This window comes from Ranitomeya variabilis, chromosome 2, assembly GCF_051348905.1.
Source record: "Ranitomeya variabilis isolate aRanVar5 chromosome 2, aRanVar5.hap1, whole genome shotgun sequence".
NCBI lineage: Eukaryota > Metazoa > Chordata > Amphibia > Anura > Dendrobatidae > Ranitomeya > Ranitomeya variabilis.
Window position 1 is genome coordinate 737,560,259 of NC_135233.1, and position 13,667 is coordinate 737,573,925.

The window sequence follows — 13,667 nt, forward strand, 5'->3', positions numbered from 1 at the left end:
GTGATTTCCTGTAACTTCTCAAAAAGTTCGGTAGACACTTCCCATGAACGACCAACTTCCTGAAAGGCATCCTGGTATGTCTTGTTCATCTTCAACTGCTTGAGTGTCGTCATCTTCCCACGGCCAGCGAATGCACTGACGGTGTCACAGCCTGTAAATGCATGCATACCAATCAATGAATCACATACGCTGCCTCCCAATGTTCGGCTCAGAGTGGTGATATCCAGGAATCTTGTCCGGTTCTGTGTACCGCATTTCTGGAACAGGTGGGATGGGATTTTGTGGCACATGCCCAGACACAGGACCATGACATCAGTATCCTCCGAAGTGATGATGACCGACTTGTAACCAGATTCTGCTGCATGAAGAGCATGGAGAAGGAGGCGTGTGTCTGCTTCTTCTTGATTTGACTTAAGGTCAGCAGCCTCTTCCCACTGTTCTTTGGTGATCTTAAAGCAGAGCTGCTCACATGTGACATACAGCTCCTTCTCCTCAAGCTTCTCCCTGTGGTGTTTCGCCTTCCATTCTTCTACCAGAAACTTTATGAGACTTGCCTTGTTGGAGGAACTACTTAGAAGCTTTTTCCACTGCTGGATGTTGTGCCCATGTTGAATGTTCTTGAAATGGATCCCTGTGCCTTCATATCTGTTGACTCTTTCTGTATCTTTGATGGATGTCTCCTTGTAGACGTCAAAGACAATATCAATGCGCTTGCTCTTAGCACCCTCATGGATAGCGCGACTCATTGCTGTGCCTGCTAGCTGGCCAAATGTTGCATTGTTTCCCTTCAGTTTCTGAACCAGGCTCATCCCATCAATGATGGTTGCAGAGGGCTCGGGGATCACTTCTGCAGGACGAGCATTCCTCTCCAACTCCCTTGCGAGGGCAGCCTTGTTGGTCTTGCGGATAGACCCATCACCATTGGCAAGTGCCCATGGCAATGGACCCAGGGGATGAGTCAAGACATCACTCATTTGTAGCTTTCTGTTCTCAGCTACAAGTATCATCTGGCCAAATAGGTTTCTGTCAGCCTTCAAAATTACCTCCTTGCCAAGACCTTGTCTGCGTGTCTTCATTTGGATGTTAGAGAACGTTTTAAGTTTGTTCTTCGTCATCTTGTCATGAAACAATGTAGTTGGCTTATCGGTACCCAAACGCTCATCCTTGAATGTTTGATATGCATCCTCTCCTATACTGTATGCCCCTTGAAGGTCTTTGGCTACATCTGGTGGTGCTACAGTCGCTGTTGACAAACTGATAAGTTCACCATTATGCTCTTTGTTGAAGGGGTTCACCCAACCTGTCTCCAGCAGTTGAACGAAAGATTGGACATCGGCTTCATCTCTTCTAATCCTAGACACCTGTAGGTCTGAATGGCTGAAGTCAGTATATTGTTGGCCTACCAGGGCCCTCAGCTGCCTCAAGTACATACTGCGGTACTCTGATGTCAGGTAGAACCTGGAAACAGCTCCAACTTTGAGGCTGAAGCCTTTTGTGCCCCCTGGTGTCTGGGTGTCTTTGTTGATTGTCTCTTCAATGGTCTGGTCCACAGGAATTCGTCCAAAAGGATTCTTGCTACCGATCTGGACCGAAAAGCCACCTTGCATGAAGTATTCATGGACCTCTGGGTGTTCTATGGGCAGCCGAGACATTGTGGCATAGTAATAGGTTAGGTATCGGGCATAGTTGACCTTGTCATAGGCAAAACACCATGGTATCATCTGTCGGATTGCTCCTAGGTGAAGCATCCAGTTGCCTTCTCTTGAAGCTCGAACCAGGGCCAGCATGGTCTCGACCATGTATGTGTCAGTGTGTACGTGTATGTGTCAGTGTGTGTGCGTGTGTTGGGGCACCTCAGGGTGTCTTCAAATGTGACATAGCCCCCTAGATTTCTTCCAGTAAAATTTGCACTCCAAAAGTCATTTGGCGCTCCTTCCCTTCCGAGGCCTGCCGTTCCCCAATACTGCAGTGTACGACAACATATCGGGTGTTGTTGTGTTCGGGAGAGATTGGTGAACAAATAGTGGGGTGCATTTTTTGCTGGTACACCTCTTAAAAATAAAAAAATGAGCCTAAAATGACACCTTCATGTAAAAAATGCACTTTTTCCATTTTCTCAACCAAGTGTTTCCAACTACTGTGAAACACTGGTTGGGTCAAAGTGGTCACTATACCCCCTAAAAGATTCCTTGGGGGTGTAGTTTCCAAAATAGGGTCACTTTTTGGTGTTTCCACTGTGGGGGTACCTCAGGCAGCCTTCAAATGTGACATGGCCCCCTAGATTTCTTCCAGTGAATCCGCCACCCAAAAACCACATAGCGCTCCTTCCGTGTTGAGCTGTGCTGTGTGCCCATACTTTAGTTTACGAGTACATGTGGGGTGTTTCTATAAACTGCAGAATTAGGGTAACCAAGTTTGGGTTTGCCGTTAACCCTTGCTAGGTTGCAGGTAAAATTGGATTACAATGTAATATCTGGAAAAAAAATGAAATTTTGAAATTTCGCCTTCATTCTGCTAAAATTCCTGTGGAACACCTAAAGGGTTAACAGTTTTTAAAAATGAGTTTTGAACAGCTTGAGGGGTGTAGTTTGCAAAATGGGGTAATTTATGGGTGGTTTCTGTTATGTAAGCCCCTTAAAGTGACTTCAGAAGTGACTTGGTCCTTTGAAAAGTGGGTTTTGCTGTAAATGTGAAAAATTGCGCATAAAACTATAAGCCCTATTACGTCGTAAAACAATAAGGTTTCATTTTCAAAATGATGCCAATATGAAGTAAACATGTGGGGAGTGTAAATTAATAACTATTATGGGGGGTATCAGTATTTTTGTAAAAAGCAGAGAATTTCAAAGTTAAAAAATTGCCGATTTTTCCAAAATTTCCGAATATTTAGCATTTTTTTATATAGAAAGGTAAAATATATTGACTCCCATTTAGCACTGACGTGAAGTACAATATGTCACGAGAAAACAATCTCAGAATGGCTTGGATAGGTGAAAGCGTTCCAAAGTTATTAGCCCATGAAGTGGCACAGGTCAGATTGGCTTAGGCACTTGGGTACAAATAGGCCTAGGGCTGAAGGGGTTAATAAGCTACGTATATGTAAGGGCTATCATATCAAAAAATAAACTACAGACATGCATCTACCTAAAAATACCAAAGAAAATTAGTCACTCCGGGTGGTACCGATATCTGGCCCGGCTCATGGACTAATGTGAATATGTAAATGGTTTGATTTTTTTTTTTTTTTACAGTTGAACACAGGCGCCGGATAATGAAACTATTCTCCCATCATCGGCTCATGCTGTCTCTGTTATATGTGACAAAACACATAGCCGGATGGGAGTAGTAGTTCCATCAGACGACGCCTAGGCACACACGTCGCATGGGTACACACTCACAGACAGACAGACACACACATATTCTCCACCCACACACAGACACACACACAGACAGCCAGACACACGCACATATTTCCCACCTCCACACACAGACAGACAGACACGCACATTCCCTGCCCACACACAGAAACACACGCACATATTCTCCGCACACACACACTTCCTCTGTCTGCCTCTTTCCCTTTGACAAATTGCAGCGTTTTTGGCAGCAAATCTGCAGCAAATTAGCAAACCTTTTACACGTGTGTTTTTGCTGCAGATTTGACTGACTCAATTGAAGTCAATGAGTCAAAATCGCTGCAAATACAGCTGGAAATTTACAGATCATGTGCACAACACTTCAGGATTGACATTGAATTACCTTGCTTTAGTATTCCAGTGCATTTTGGAGCATTTACGTGTATAAAAAAACGCTGCGAAAACACATCATGTGCACATAGCCTTACTGTTCGGGTTCACCCATCTCTACCTATGAACTCTTGTCTGTGCAGCTGGGATTTATAAATGGATGGTACATACACACAGTATTTGACTCAACCACTGTATGTGATACCCCCAGAAGAAGGCACTACGCCGAAACGCACGTTGGAGTGGGTGGCACCACGGTCTTTCAGGTTATCCCACAGGCATATATGTATTTTACCTTCACGGTCTCTGCTCTGTACCCTTTCTTTCCTATTGTGGCGGTCAGCCTCTAGGGATCTTTACTGTGCTTCCGGTGTAGATTTACCTTTGGATTTATTTTTTATACACACTACCTACACTGGCATACCTTTTAGCACAATGTATTTGCACTTTTGAGCAGTCTCTTATTGTTACAATTACTTATTTGGCCTTTGGTTCCCTTTACCTGTCTGTATACCGTGGTTCCATCAACTGGTTTACCACTGTCATCTCCCTGTAATATTTCATATTTTTATACTATGTTTTATTGTTATTTCAATAAAGTTTTTCACTTATTAGTACTTTGGTTCTTGTTGGTGCTTTCCTTTGTATGATTTTCACTGTATGTTAATGTTACAGACAGACACAGCACATTCACATGTGTTCACTGGGCACATGCATACAAGTACATATACAGTATGTATACACACAGCACATACACATATGTATACAGGGTGTACATGCATATAAATGTATACAGAGCACATACATAGACATGTATGTATACACTTACACACATGTAGACCCAGAGCACATATACACAAACACGTGCATGCACGGAGCACATACATACATATAAACATATGTGTATACACAGAGTACCTTCATACAGATACATGCATGCAAAGAGGACATATATACCTATCAGGAGCCCATACATTCTAATATCTTCACTAATATATACCACCAGAAGCCCATACATCCTGATGTATTCACGAATATATACCGAATATATATATATATACGAATATATACCCATCATGAGCCCATACATTCTGATGTCTTCACTAACATATACTCCCCTAGAGCCCATACATTCTGATGTATTCACTAATATATACCCACCTGGAGCCCATACATTCTGATGTCTTCACTAATAAATGCTTCCCAGTTACCTATACATTCGGATGTCCTCGCTAATATATACCACCAGGAACCCATACATTCTGGTGTCCTCACTAAGGCTATCTTCACACGTCAGTGTGTCTGGTACATGTGGTGACCATTTTCACACGTACCAGAGAGCCTTACATGCACCCATTAAAATCCATGTGACCACGCACATGTCCGTGTGTTCACATGGAACGTGTGTCCATGTGACCCACATGTGGACATGTCTGTTTTTTTCTAGCAGCACGGCTGTCAATACGTCCCGCATAAAGTGTGACATCTTGTGTGCCCATCCGTGTGACGCATACCAGAATATGATGCAGAATAGGAATGACAGATGTTTAGGTGTTAGATGTGCAAAGATTAGATATAGATAGCAAGATAGATGTTTGTGAGATATCTAATTAGTTTCTTACATATGTATTTTACTGTACTTGTATTACAATAATAAAAAAATTATTGAAAAAGAAAGTTGGTCCCCCCTATTTTTGATAACCAGCAAAGGTAAATCTGACAGCTATGGGCTTATATTATCAGGCTAGGAAGGTCTGTGGTTGTTGGGCCACTCCCAGCCTAAAAATACAAGCCTGCAGCCGCACATCCATTAGATGTGCCAATTCTGGCACTTTGCCTGTCACTTCCCGATTGCCCTGGTGTGGTCACAATCGGGATAATGGTATTTAGGCTTGATGACAATCCCTGGGGTTTGTAATGGAGGGGTGTCTATCAGACACCCCCATTTCTAAGTCGGTAGTAAAAAATAAAAACACACAGAAAATAAACACTTTATTTGGATAAAGACTCCCCCACACTATCCCTTGTTCACCAATTTATTGAAAGAAAAAAAAACCCAGGTCCGACGTAATCCAAGGAATCCGACGTAGTCCCGAAATGGAAACCTGAGAAACAAAAAAAACACTACACCCTCGTTCATCAATGTATTCATAAAAATGTTGCCACAAAGGTCCATGGTAGTCCATATTCCTTCTTTCTATGAAGTCCATATGTCTTAAAAAGACATCCATGCAGGGGTTGTTTGCATACGATTCTTGGAGGACTGAGTTTGAAATTTGCTGTTTTTCAATTTCTCTAAGGCTGCAGACAGCAACATTACTAACTTCTTTTTATGCTTCTTTTAATGCTATACTATATTTAGAAGAAAAATTCTAAGATAAATTGAGATAACTTTTAAAAACGCTTCATTCCATTAGTATGAGGGGGTTGTTTGTAATTGAGATCATCAAAAAAATAGGTCCAAAGCCGTACAGAGGTTACAAAAAAAAAGAATTAAGCCACACTGTTACTTTTCATATGTAGGCTCAAACTATAGGTAATACCATTTCTTCAACGTAATTTATTACTAATGTATTTTGATGTTTGATCTCATGAGCTCATCATATTCATCTTATTGCAGGTTGTAGAGTTAGTATCTAGTGCCATTGGTGACCTGGTGCAAGGTATATACTATGAAAATTCATATTTGCCAGAGGTGAGTATCAAATTATGTTCGTAAGATATGTTCATTATGTGCAGTGGTTCTACTGTACCTTTAAGTTCCCAGCATTAAAGTGCTGACAATGCTTTACAAGAGTGTGCGTTTTTTGTAATGTATGTTTTTCTTCAAAGTGAATCTGTTATTAACATAAATCCCCTCCCCCCAAATCACATACATGGGTATGCAGATCTTTGAAATGTACTGTATATCTTCAATCTGCATTTCCCAGTAATTACCATTTTAATTTACATGCAAATTAGGTGCTAAGTGTTTTGGGCATGATAAAACTATTGCCTCCAGAGCCTCTTTCCTTGCCCAGCATCAGCTTCTTAAGCTTTATAGGTATCTCACTGCCTGCTTTCTTTGCATGGGGCCTGAAGTCGCAGTCAACGAGCTATCAAGCTAAAGAGGCTGGTTCTGGGTGGGGAAACAAGTCCTGGAGGCAGTGACTCCTTAAGTGCTCTATCACACCTAGAGCACTGAACACCTCATTCGCATATTTAAAATTCGAATTACTCTGTATTGCAGCAACTGTACTAGTGTAGTACAGTTATAAAAACTGTACATACTTCTATTAAAAAAAATGCTAGGTTTTTGTCATGTTGAAAAAAAATCATACCAAGAAGAATCGTTTCAAATATTTTTTCGACCTTTAAGCCGGGGTCACATTAGCTATTGACACTCGGCTCAAACTCTGCTGCAAGCGTGAGCCAAATAGACAACATCCATGGCCTTAGCTTGGTCTAGCCTGGAACTTCATAGAAGCTGATTAGATAAATCTGACAGGACCGATCCCTCATAAGTCCAATATTCCATGGTAGCATTTCTTAGAACAGTATTTCTCAACTCTCATCTCCAAGTACCTCACAATAAGTACGGTACATTTTTAAAGGATTTCTTTAATATTATACAGGTACAGTTATATGAAAAAGTTTGGGCACCCCTATTAATCTTAAGCTTAATGTTTTATAAAAATAGTTTTTTTTGCAACAGCTATTTCAGTTTCATATATCTAATAACTGTTGGACACAGTAATGTTTCTGCCTTGAAATGAGGTTTATTGTACTAACAGAAAATGTGCAATCTGCACTCAAACAAATGTTGACAGGTGCATAAGTATGGGCACCCTTATCATTTTCTTGTTTTAAATACTCCTACCTACTTTTTACTGACTTACTAAAGCACTTTTTTTGGTTTTGTAACCTCACTGAGCTTTGAACTTCATAGCCAGGTGTTTGCAATCATGAGAAAAGCTACTTAAAGTGGCCACTTGCAAGTTGTTCTCCTGTTTGAATCTCCTCTGAAGAGTGGCATCATGGGCTCCTCAAAACAACTGCAAATGATCTGAAAACAAAGATTATTCAACATAGTTGTTCAGGGGAAGGATACAAAAAGCTGTCTCAGAGATTTAACCTGTCAATTTCCACTGTGAGGAACATAGTAAGGAAATGGAAGAACACAGGTACAGTTCTTGTTAAGGCCAGAAGTGCCAGGCCAAGAAAAACATCAGAAGGGCAGAGAAGAAGAATGGTGAGATCAGTCAAGGACAATCCTCAGACCACCTCCAGAGAGCTGCAGCATCAACTTGCTGCAGATGGTGTCACTGTGCATCGGTCAACTATACAACGCACTTTGCGCAAGGAGAAGCTGTATGGGAGAGTGATGCGAAAGAAGCCGTTTCTGCAAGCACGCCACAAACAGAGTCGGCTGAGGTATGCAAAAGCACATTTGGAGAAGCCAATTTCTTTTTGGAAGAAGGTCCTGTGGACTGATGAAACCAAGATTGAGTTGTTTGGTCATACAAAAAGGCGTTATGCATGGCGGCAAAAAAACACAACATTCCAAGAAAAACACTTGCTACCCACAGTTAAATTTGGTGGAGGTTCCATCATGCTTTGGGGCTGTGTGGCCAATGCCGGCACCAGGAATCTTGTTAAAGTTGAGGGACGCATGGATTCCTCTCAGTATCAGCAGATTCTTGACAATAATGTTCATGAATCAGTGACAAAGTTGAAGTTACGCAGGGAATGGATCTTTCAGCAAGACAATGATCCAAAACACCGCTCCAAATCTACTCAGGCATTCATGCAGAGGAACAATTACACTGTTCTGGAATGGCCATCCCAGTCCCCAGACCTGAATATCATTGAACATCTGTGGGATCATTTGAAGAGGGCTGTCCATGCTCGGCGACCATCAAACTTAACTGAACAGGAAATGTTTTGTAAAGAGGAATGGTCAAAAATACCTTCATCCAGGATCCAGGAACTCATTAAAAGCTACAGGAAGCGACTAGAAGCTGTTATTTTTGCAAAAGGAGGATCTTCTAAATATTAATGTCACTTTTCTGGTGAGGTGCCCATACTTATGCACCTGTCAAATTTTGTTTGAATGCAGAATGCACATTTTCTGTTAGTACAATAAACCTCATTTCAAGGCAGAAACATTACTGTGTATCAGGACTGAGGTAGTGGACCCTCTGGGTCACGGCTTCAGAGCCCCCGAGGATGAGTGAACCAGATGAGGCCTCCCCCTATACAGGGAGAGTTTGGGACAGATCCAAGGAGGATGAAGCCGCAACTGCCGGAGCCAAAGGGACGACTGGTGATAGCCCAAATACACAACGAAGGACGGGGAAAAGACAGAGCTACAGAAGAGACTAGAATGGCGGGAGTACTGAACAGATGGCAGAAGCTAGGACAAAGTACTGACCGGTATAATGGAAGTACAGGCACGAGGGAACCAAGGAGACTCTAGACTGGCAGGAACGGCAAACACGCAGGACTGGTAAGACACGGCAGGAACACTGGACTGGCAGGAACACAGGACTGGCAGGAACACGGCAGGAACACAGGACTGGCAGGAACACAGGACTGGCAGGAACACGGCAGGAACACAGGACTGGCAGGAACACAGCAGGAACACAAGACTGGCAGGAACACAGGACTGGCAGGAACACAGGACTGGCAGGAACACAGGACTGGCAGGAACACAGGACTGGCAGGAACAAGGCAGGAACACAGGACTGGCTAGGACACGGCAGGAGCACAGGACTGGCAGGAACACAGGACTGGCAGGAACACGGTAGGAACACAGACGGGTAGAGTCACAGATCAGGAAACGAGAAACGGAGCCTAGGAACCTAAGGTGACACTGGCATAAGACCAGTGAACGCAATAGACGCAAAGGCGTCAGAGCAGGGCAGATGCTGGGAAGAAGTACCCGACGGGCGCCGCCATATTAGAGGCGGAGCCGCCGGGTCACGACCTCCCAGAAGCCCTAGCGACGAGGGGAGCTCATCTGCACATGCGCGGACCGGCAAAGGGACGAGCGCCGGAGAAGCAGGAAGACAGAGAGCAGGAGGGAGCATCGGGAGCGCGCCGGCCGGACAGGTAAGTATATGAAGGCGGCGTGACAGTACCCCCTCTCTTACCCCCCCTCTCTTTAAAACTGGAAAGGAATCTTTTCAAGATTACAGGAGCATTGATATTTTCCAGAGGTTCCTAAGATCGTTCCTCAGGACTAAAGCCTTTCCAATCAATTGAGAAAAAGGCCTTACCCTTAACAAACTTCCTAGCGAGAATATCCTTAACCTCAAAAGAATCTTCAGAAGAGACAGGTAAATGAGAAGGCGACGGAGCAGAATGATAATGATTAAAAATTGCGGGTTTGAGGAGTGACACGTGAAAAGAGTTAGGAATACGTAACGAGGTGGGCAACTTCAACTTGTAGGCTACATCATTAATTTGGCTAGAAATTTCAAAGGGACTGATGTAACGTGGACCTAATTTATGAGAGGGAATCTTGAGTCTAATGTAGCGAGAAGATAACCAGACCTTGTCACCCGGTTGATACTTAGGAGCATCTAAACGCCTCTTGTCAGCATGCTTTTTCATTCTGCAACTGTCCTTCAGAAGTGCCTCCTGCCAAATTTTAGAGAACTCTAAAGACAAGGAATCCGCCGCCGGTACACCTGAGGTGGGGGAAACAGGGAGAGGAATGCCGGGATGTTGCCCAAAAACAATAAAAAAAGGAGATTTGGAAGAAGATTCACTAGTATTGTTATTGTAAGCGAATTCAGCCCAAGGAAGAAGAGACACCCAGTCATCGTGATGAGCATTAGTAAAATGACGAAGATAAGATGTGAGAATCTGATTCACACGCTCCACTTGCCCGTTGGACTGGGGGTGGTATGCAGAAGAAAAATTTAACGATACCTTCATAAGTCCACAAAGAGCTCTCCAGAAACGAGAGGTAAACTGAACTCCACGATCGGATACAATATGCTGAGGGAATCCATGAAGTCGAAACACTTGATGAAGAAAGACCTTCGCGAGTTCAGGAGCAGAAGGCAAACCAGGTAGGGAGATGAAATGAGCCATCTTGGAAAATCTATCCACTACCACCAAGATTACTGTGCAGTTAGAAGATTTCGGTAAATCGGTGATGAAATCCATTGCAATATGACTCCAGGGAACCGAGAGCACAGGAAGTGGATGCAGTGGTCCAGAAGGTAGCTGACGAGGAACTTTGTTCCTGCACATGAAGAACATGAGGCAACGAAATCCAGAACATCTTGGCGAAGCGAAGGCCACCAGTAATGGCGAGAAAATAGAGTAAGAGTTTTCTTGCCTTCAACATGTCCAGCGAAGCGGGAAAAATGACCCCAATGTAAAACCTTTAATTTGTCATGATTTGACACAAGGGTTTTTCCCGGAGGTGTAGTTACCACCTTTAGCGGAGCCAATGAAATAATCCTAGCAGGATCAAGGATATGCGCTGGTCTTTCCTCCACATCCAGAGGTTGAAAAGATCTTGACAGAGCGTCAGCTTTAATGTTCTTATTCCCGGGTCGGAAATGTAACTCGAAGTCGAAACGACCAAAGAACAAAGACCATCTGGCTTGTCGCGGATTTAGTCTTTGGGCGGTCTGGACATAGGACAGATTCTTGTGATCTGTAAAAATAACGAAAGGATGTACAGCCCCTTCTAGGAGGTACCGCCACTCCTCTAGGGCCAATTTTATGGCCAGTAATTCCTTGTCACCAATGGAATAATTTCGCTCCGGAGGAGAGAAAGCCTTTGAGAAAAAGCCACAGGTGACTAACCGACCCGAATTGGATCTTTGGAGTAGGACCGCTCCAGCTCCAATAGAGGAAGCATCCACCTCCAGAATGAACGGTTTGTTGGAGTCCGGTCGATGAAGCACTGGTGCTGAAGCAAACTCTTGCTTCAGAGTCTGAAAAGCAGCTTCGGCCTCCAGAGGCCAGAGATTAGAGTTAGCCCCCTTGCGTACCAGAGCCGAGATTGGTTTGGTCAAAGAAGAGAAATGAGGGATAAATTGTCTATAATAGTTGGCGAAGCCAAGGAATCGCTGAATAGCCTTTTCTCCCGAAGGACGGGGCCAATTTAGGACCGCCGAGACTTTCTCAGGATCCATTTTCAGACCATCCTCTGAGACAATATACCCCAGAAAGGGTACCGAAGCCTGTTCAAAGACACACTTCTCAATCTTTGCGAAGAGATGATTCTGTCTCAAACGTAGTAAGACTCGACGGACATCTCGTCGATGAGTGGACAAATCTGGAGAAAAGACGAGGATGTCATCCAAGTAGACTACGACACTGGTGTAGAGGCAATCTCGAAAGATATCATTGACGAACTCTTGGAACACTGCGGGAGCATTACAAAGTCCAAAAGTCATTACCAAATACTCGTAGTGACCATCCCGAGTATTGAACGCGGTTTTCCATTCGTCCCCCGCACGGATACGAATCAAGTTGTAGGCTCCTCGGAGATCCAGCTTAGTAAAAATTCGTGCCCCCCTCAGGCGGTCGAAGAGTTCTGAAATAAGAGGCAAGGGGTATTTATTCTTCACAGTGATGTTATTTAACCCTCTGTAGTCAATACAAGGACGAAGGGTACCATCCTTCTTCACAAAAAAGAAACCTGCCCCTGCTGGAGACGAAGATTTTCGAATAAAACCTTTGGCAAGGTTTTCTTGGATATAGTCCGACATGGCTTGAGTCTCTGCAGGCGAGAGCGGATAAATTCTTCCTCTAGGGCGAGTGGTACTAAGTACAAGATCTACAGGACAGTCGTAGGGACGATGCGGCGGAAGAGTATCCGCCTCCTTCTTATCAAAAACATCTGCAAAAGAGGCGTAAACTGAAGGCAACCTGGAAGGGATGGAGAGGGAACAGGGAACACCAACAGGATGCACCGGCAGCAGACAACGAGTCCGACAAGAATCTCCCCAACGAAGAATGTTACCCCTATGCCAATCTAAGATGGGTTCGTGGAGCCGTAACCACGGAAGCCCGAGGAGAATGGGATGAGAGATGTTGGCTAAAACAAGAAACGAGATTCTCTCCCTATGAAGAGCCCCTACCTGAAGCTCAACTAACTGAGTAACTTGAGTAACAGTCTCTTGCAGAGGTCTACCGTCTACGGAAGCAAGGAGAAGAGGACTCTCTAAAGACCTAACAGGAACAGAAAACTTAATAACCTCCTCCAACCTAATAAAATTTCCCGCTGCCCCGGGAGTCTACATAAGCCTCAAGAGAGATATGCCTATCATGAGAGTGCAGCAAAACTGGTAAAGTGAGGGGTAGAGAGGTTTCACATGCACCTAGGGAGGCCTCTCTTACCTGACCTAGGTGGAGGAGTTTTCCGGACGATCTGGGCAGGCTCTGAGAAGATGAGAAGAGCTTCCACAGTAAAAACAAAGACCTTGGGCGCGTCTCTCTCTCCGACGTTATCCGGAGAGTTTAAGACGATCCACTTGCATCGGTTCTGGGACAGGAACCGAAGTAGAGACTCTGGGCCGAGGACTGAGAGGTCTACGAGAAGGCGTAGAAGAACGAGGAAATTTCTTCTCCCGAGCTCGCTCCTGAAAGCGTAGGTCTATGCGAGTAGCCAAGGCAATTAAGTCCTCCAAATTAGTTGGAGTATCTCGACCTGCTAACTCATCTTTAATACGACTAGAAAGTCCCCGCCAGAAAGCCCCTACTAAGGCCTCGTTATTCCAACCCAAGTCAGAAGATAAGGTCCGAAACTGGATGGCGTATTGCCCTACCGTTAAAGACCCTTGTAGTAAATTAAACAAAGCCTCAGTAGTTGAGGCCAAGCGACCTGGTTCGTCAAATACCCGACGAAAGGTCTCTAAAAATGGAGTGAGCTGAAGAACCACTGGATCATCCCACTCCCAAAGAGGATTA

The 13,667-nt window shown here is 44.0% G+C and overlaps 1 protein-coding gene across 3 annotated transcripts in view; it reads left to right on the forward strand.

Moving 5' to 3' along the window:
• PDSS2 (decaprenyl diphosphate synthase subunit 2) overlaps positions 1-13,667 on the forward strand; it is a 392,099-nt gene that overhangs the window by 316,700 nt on the left and 61,732 nt on the right. For all 3 annotated transcript variants that reach the window (XM_077289618.1, XM_077289619.1, XM_077289621.1), the window contains exon 5: positions 6,367-6,441. In XM_077289618.1, the coding sequence (XP_077145733.1) occupies positions 6,367-6,441 (75 nt within the window). The remainder of the gene's footprint in view (positions 1-6,366; positions 6,442-13,667) is intronic.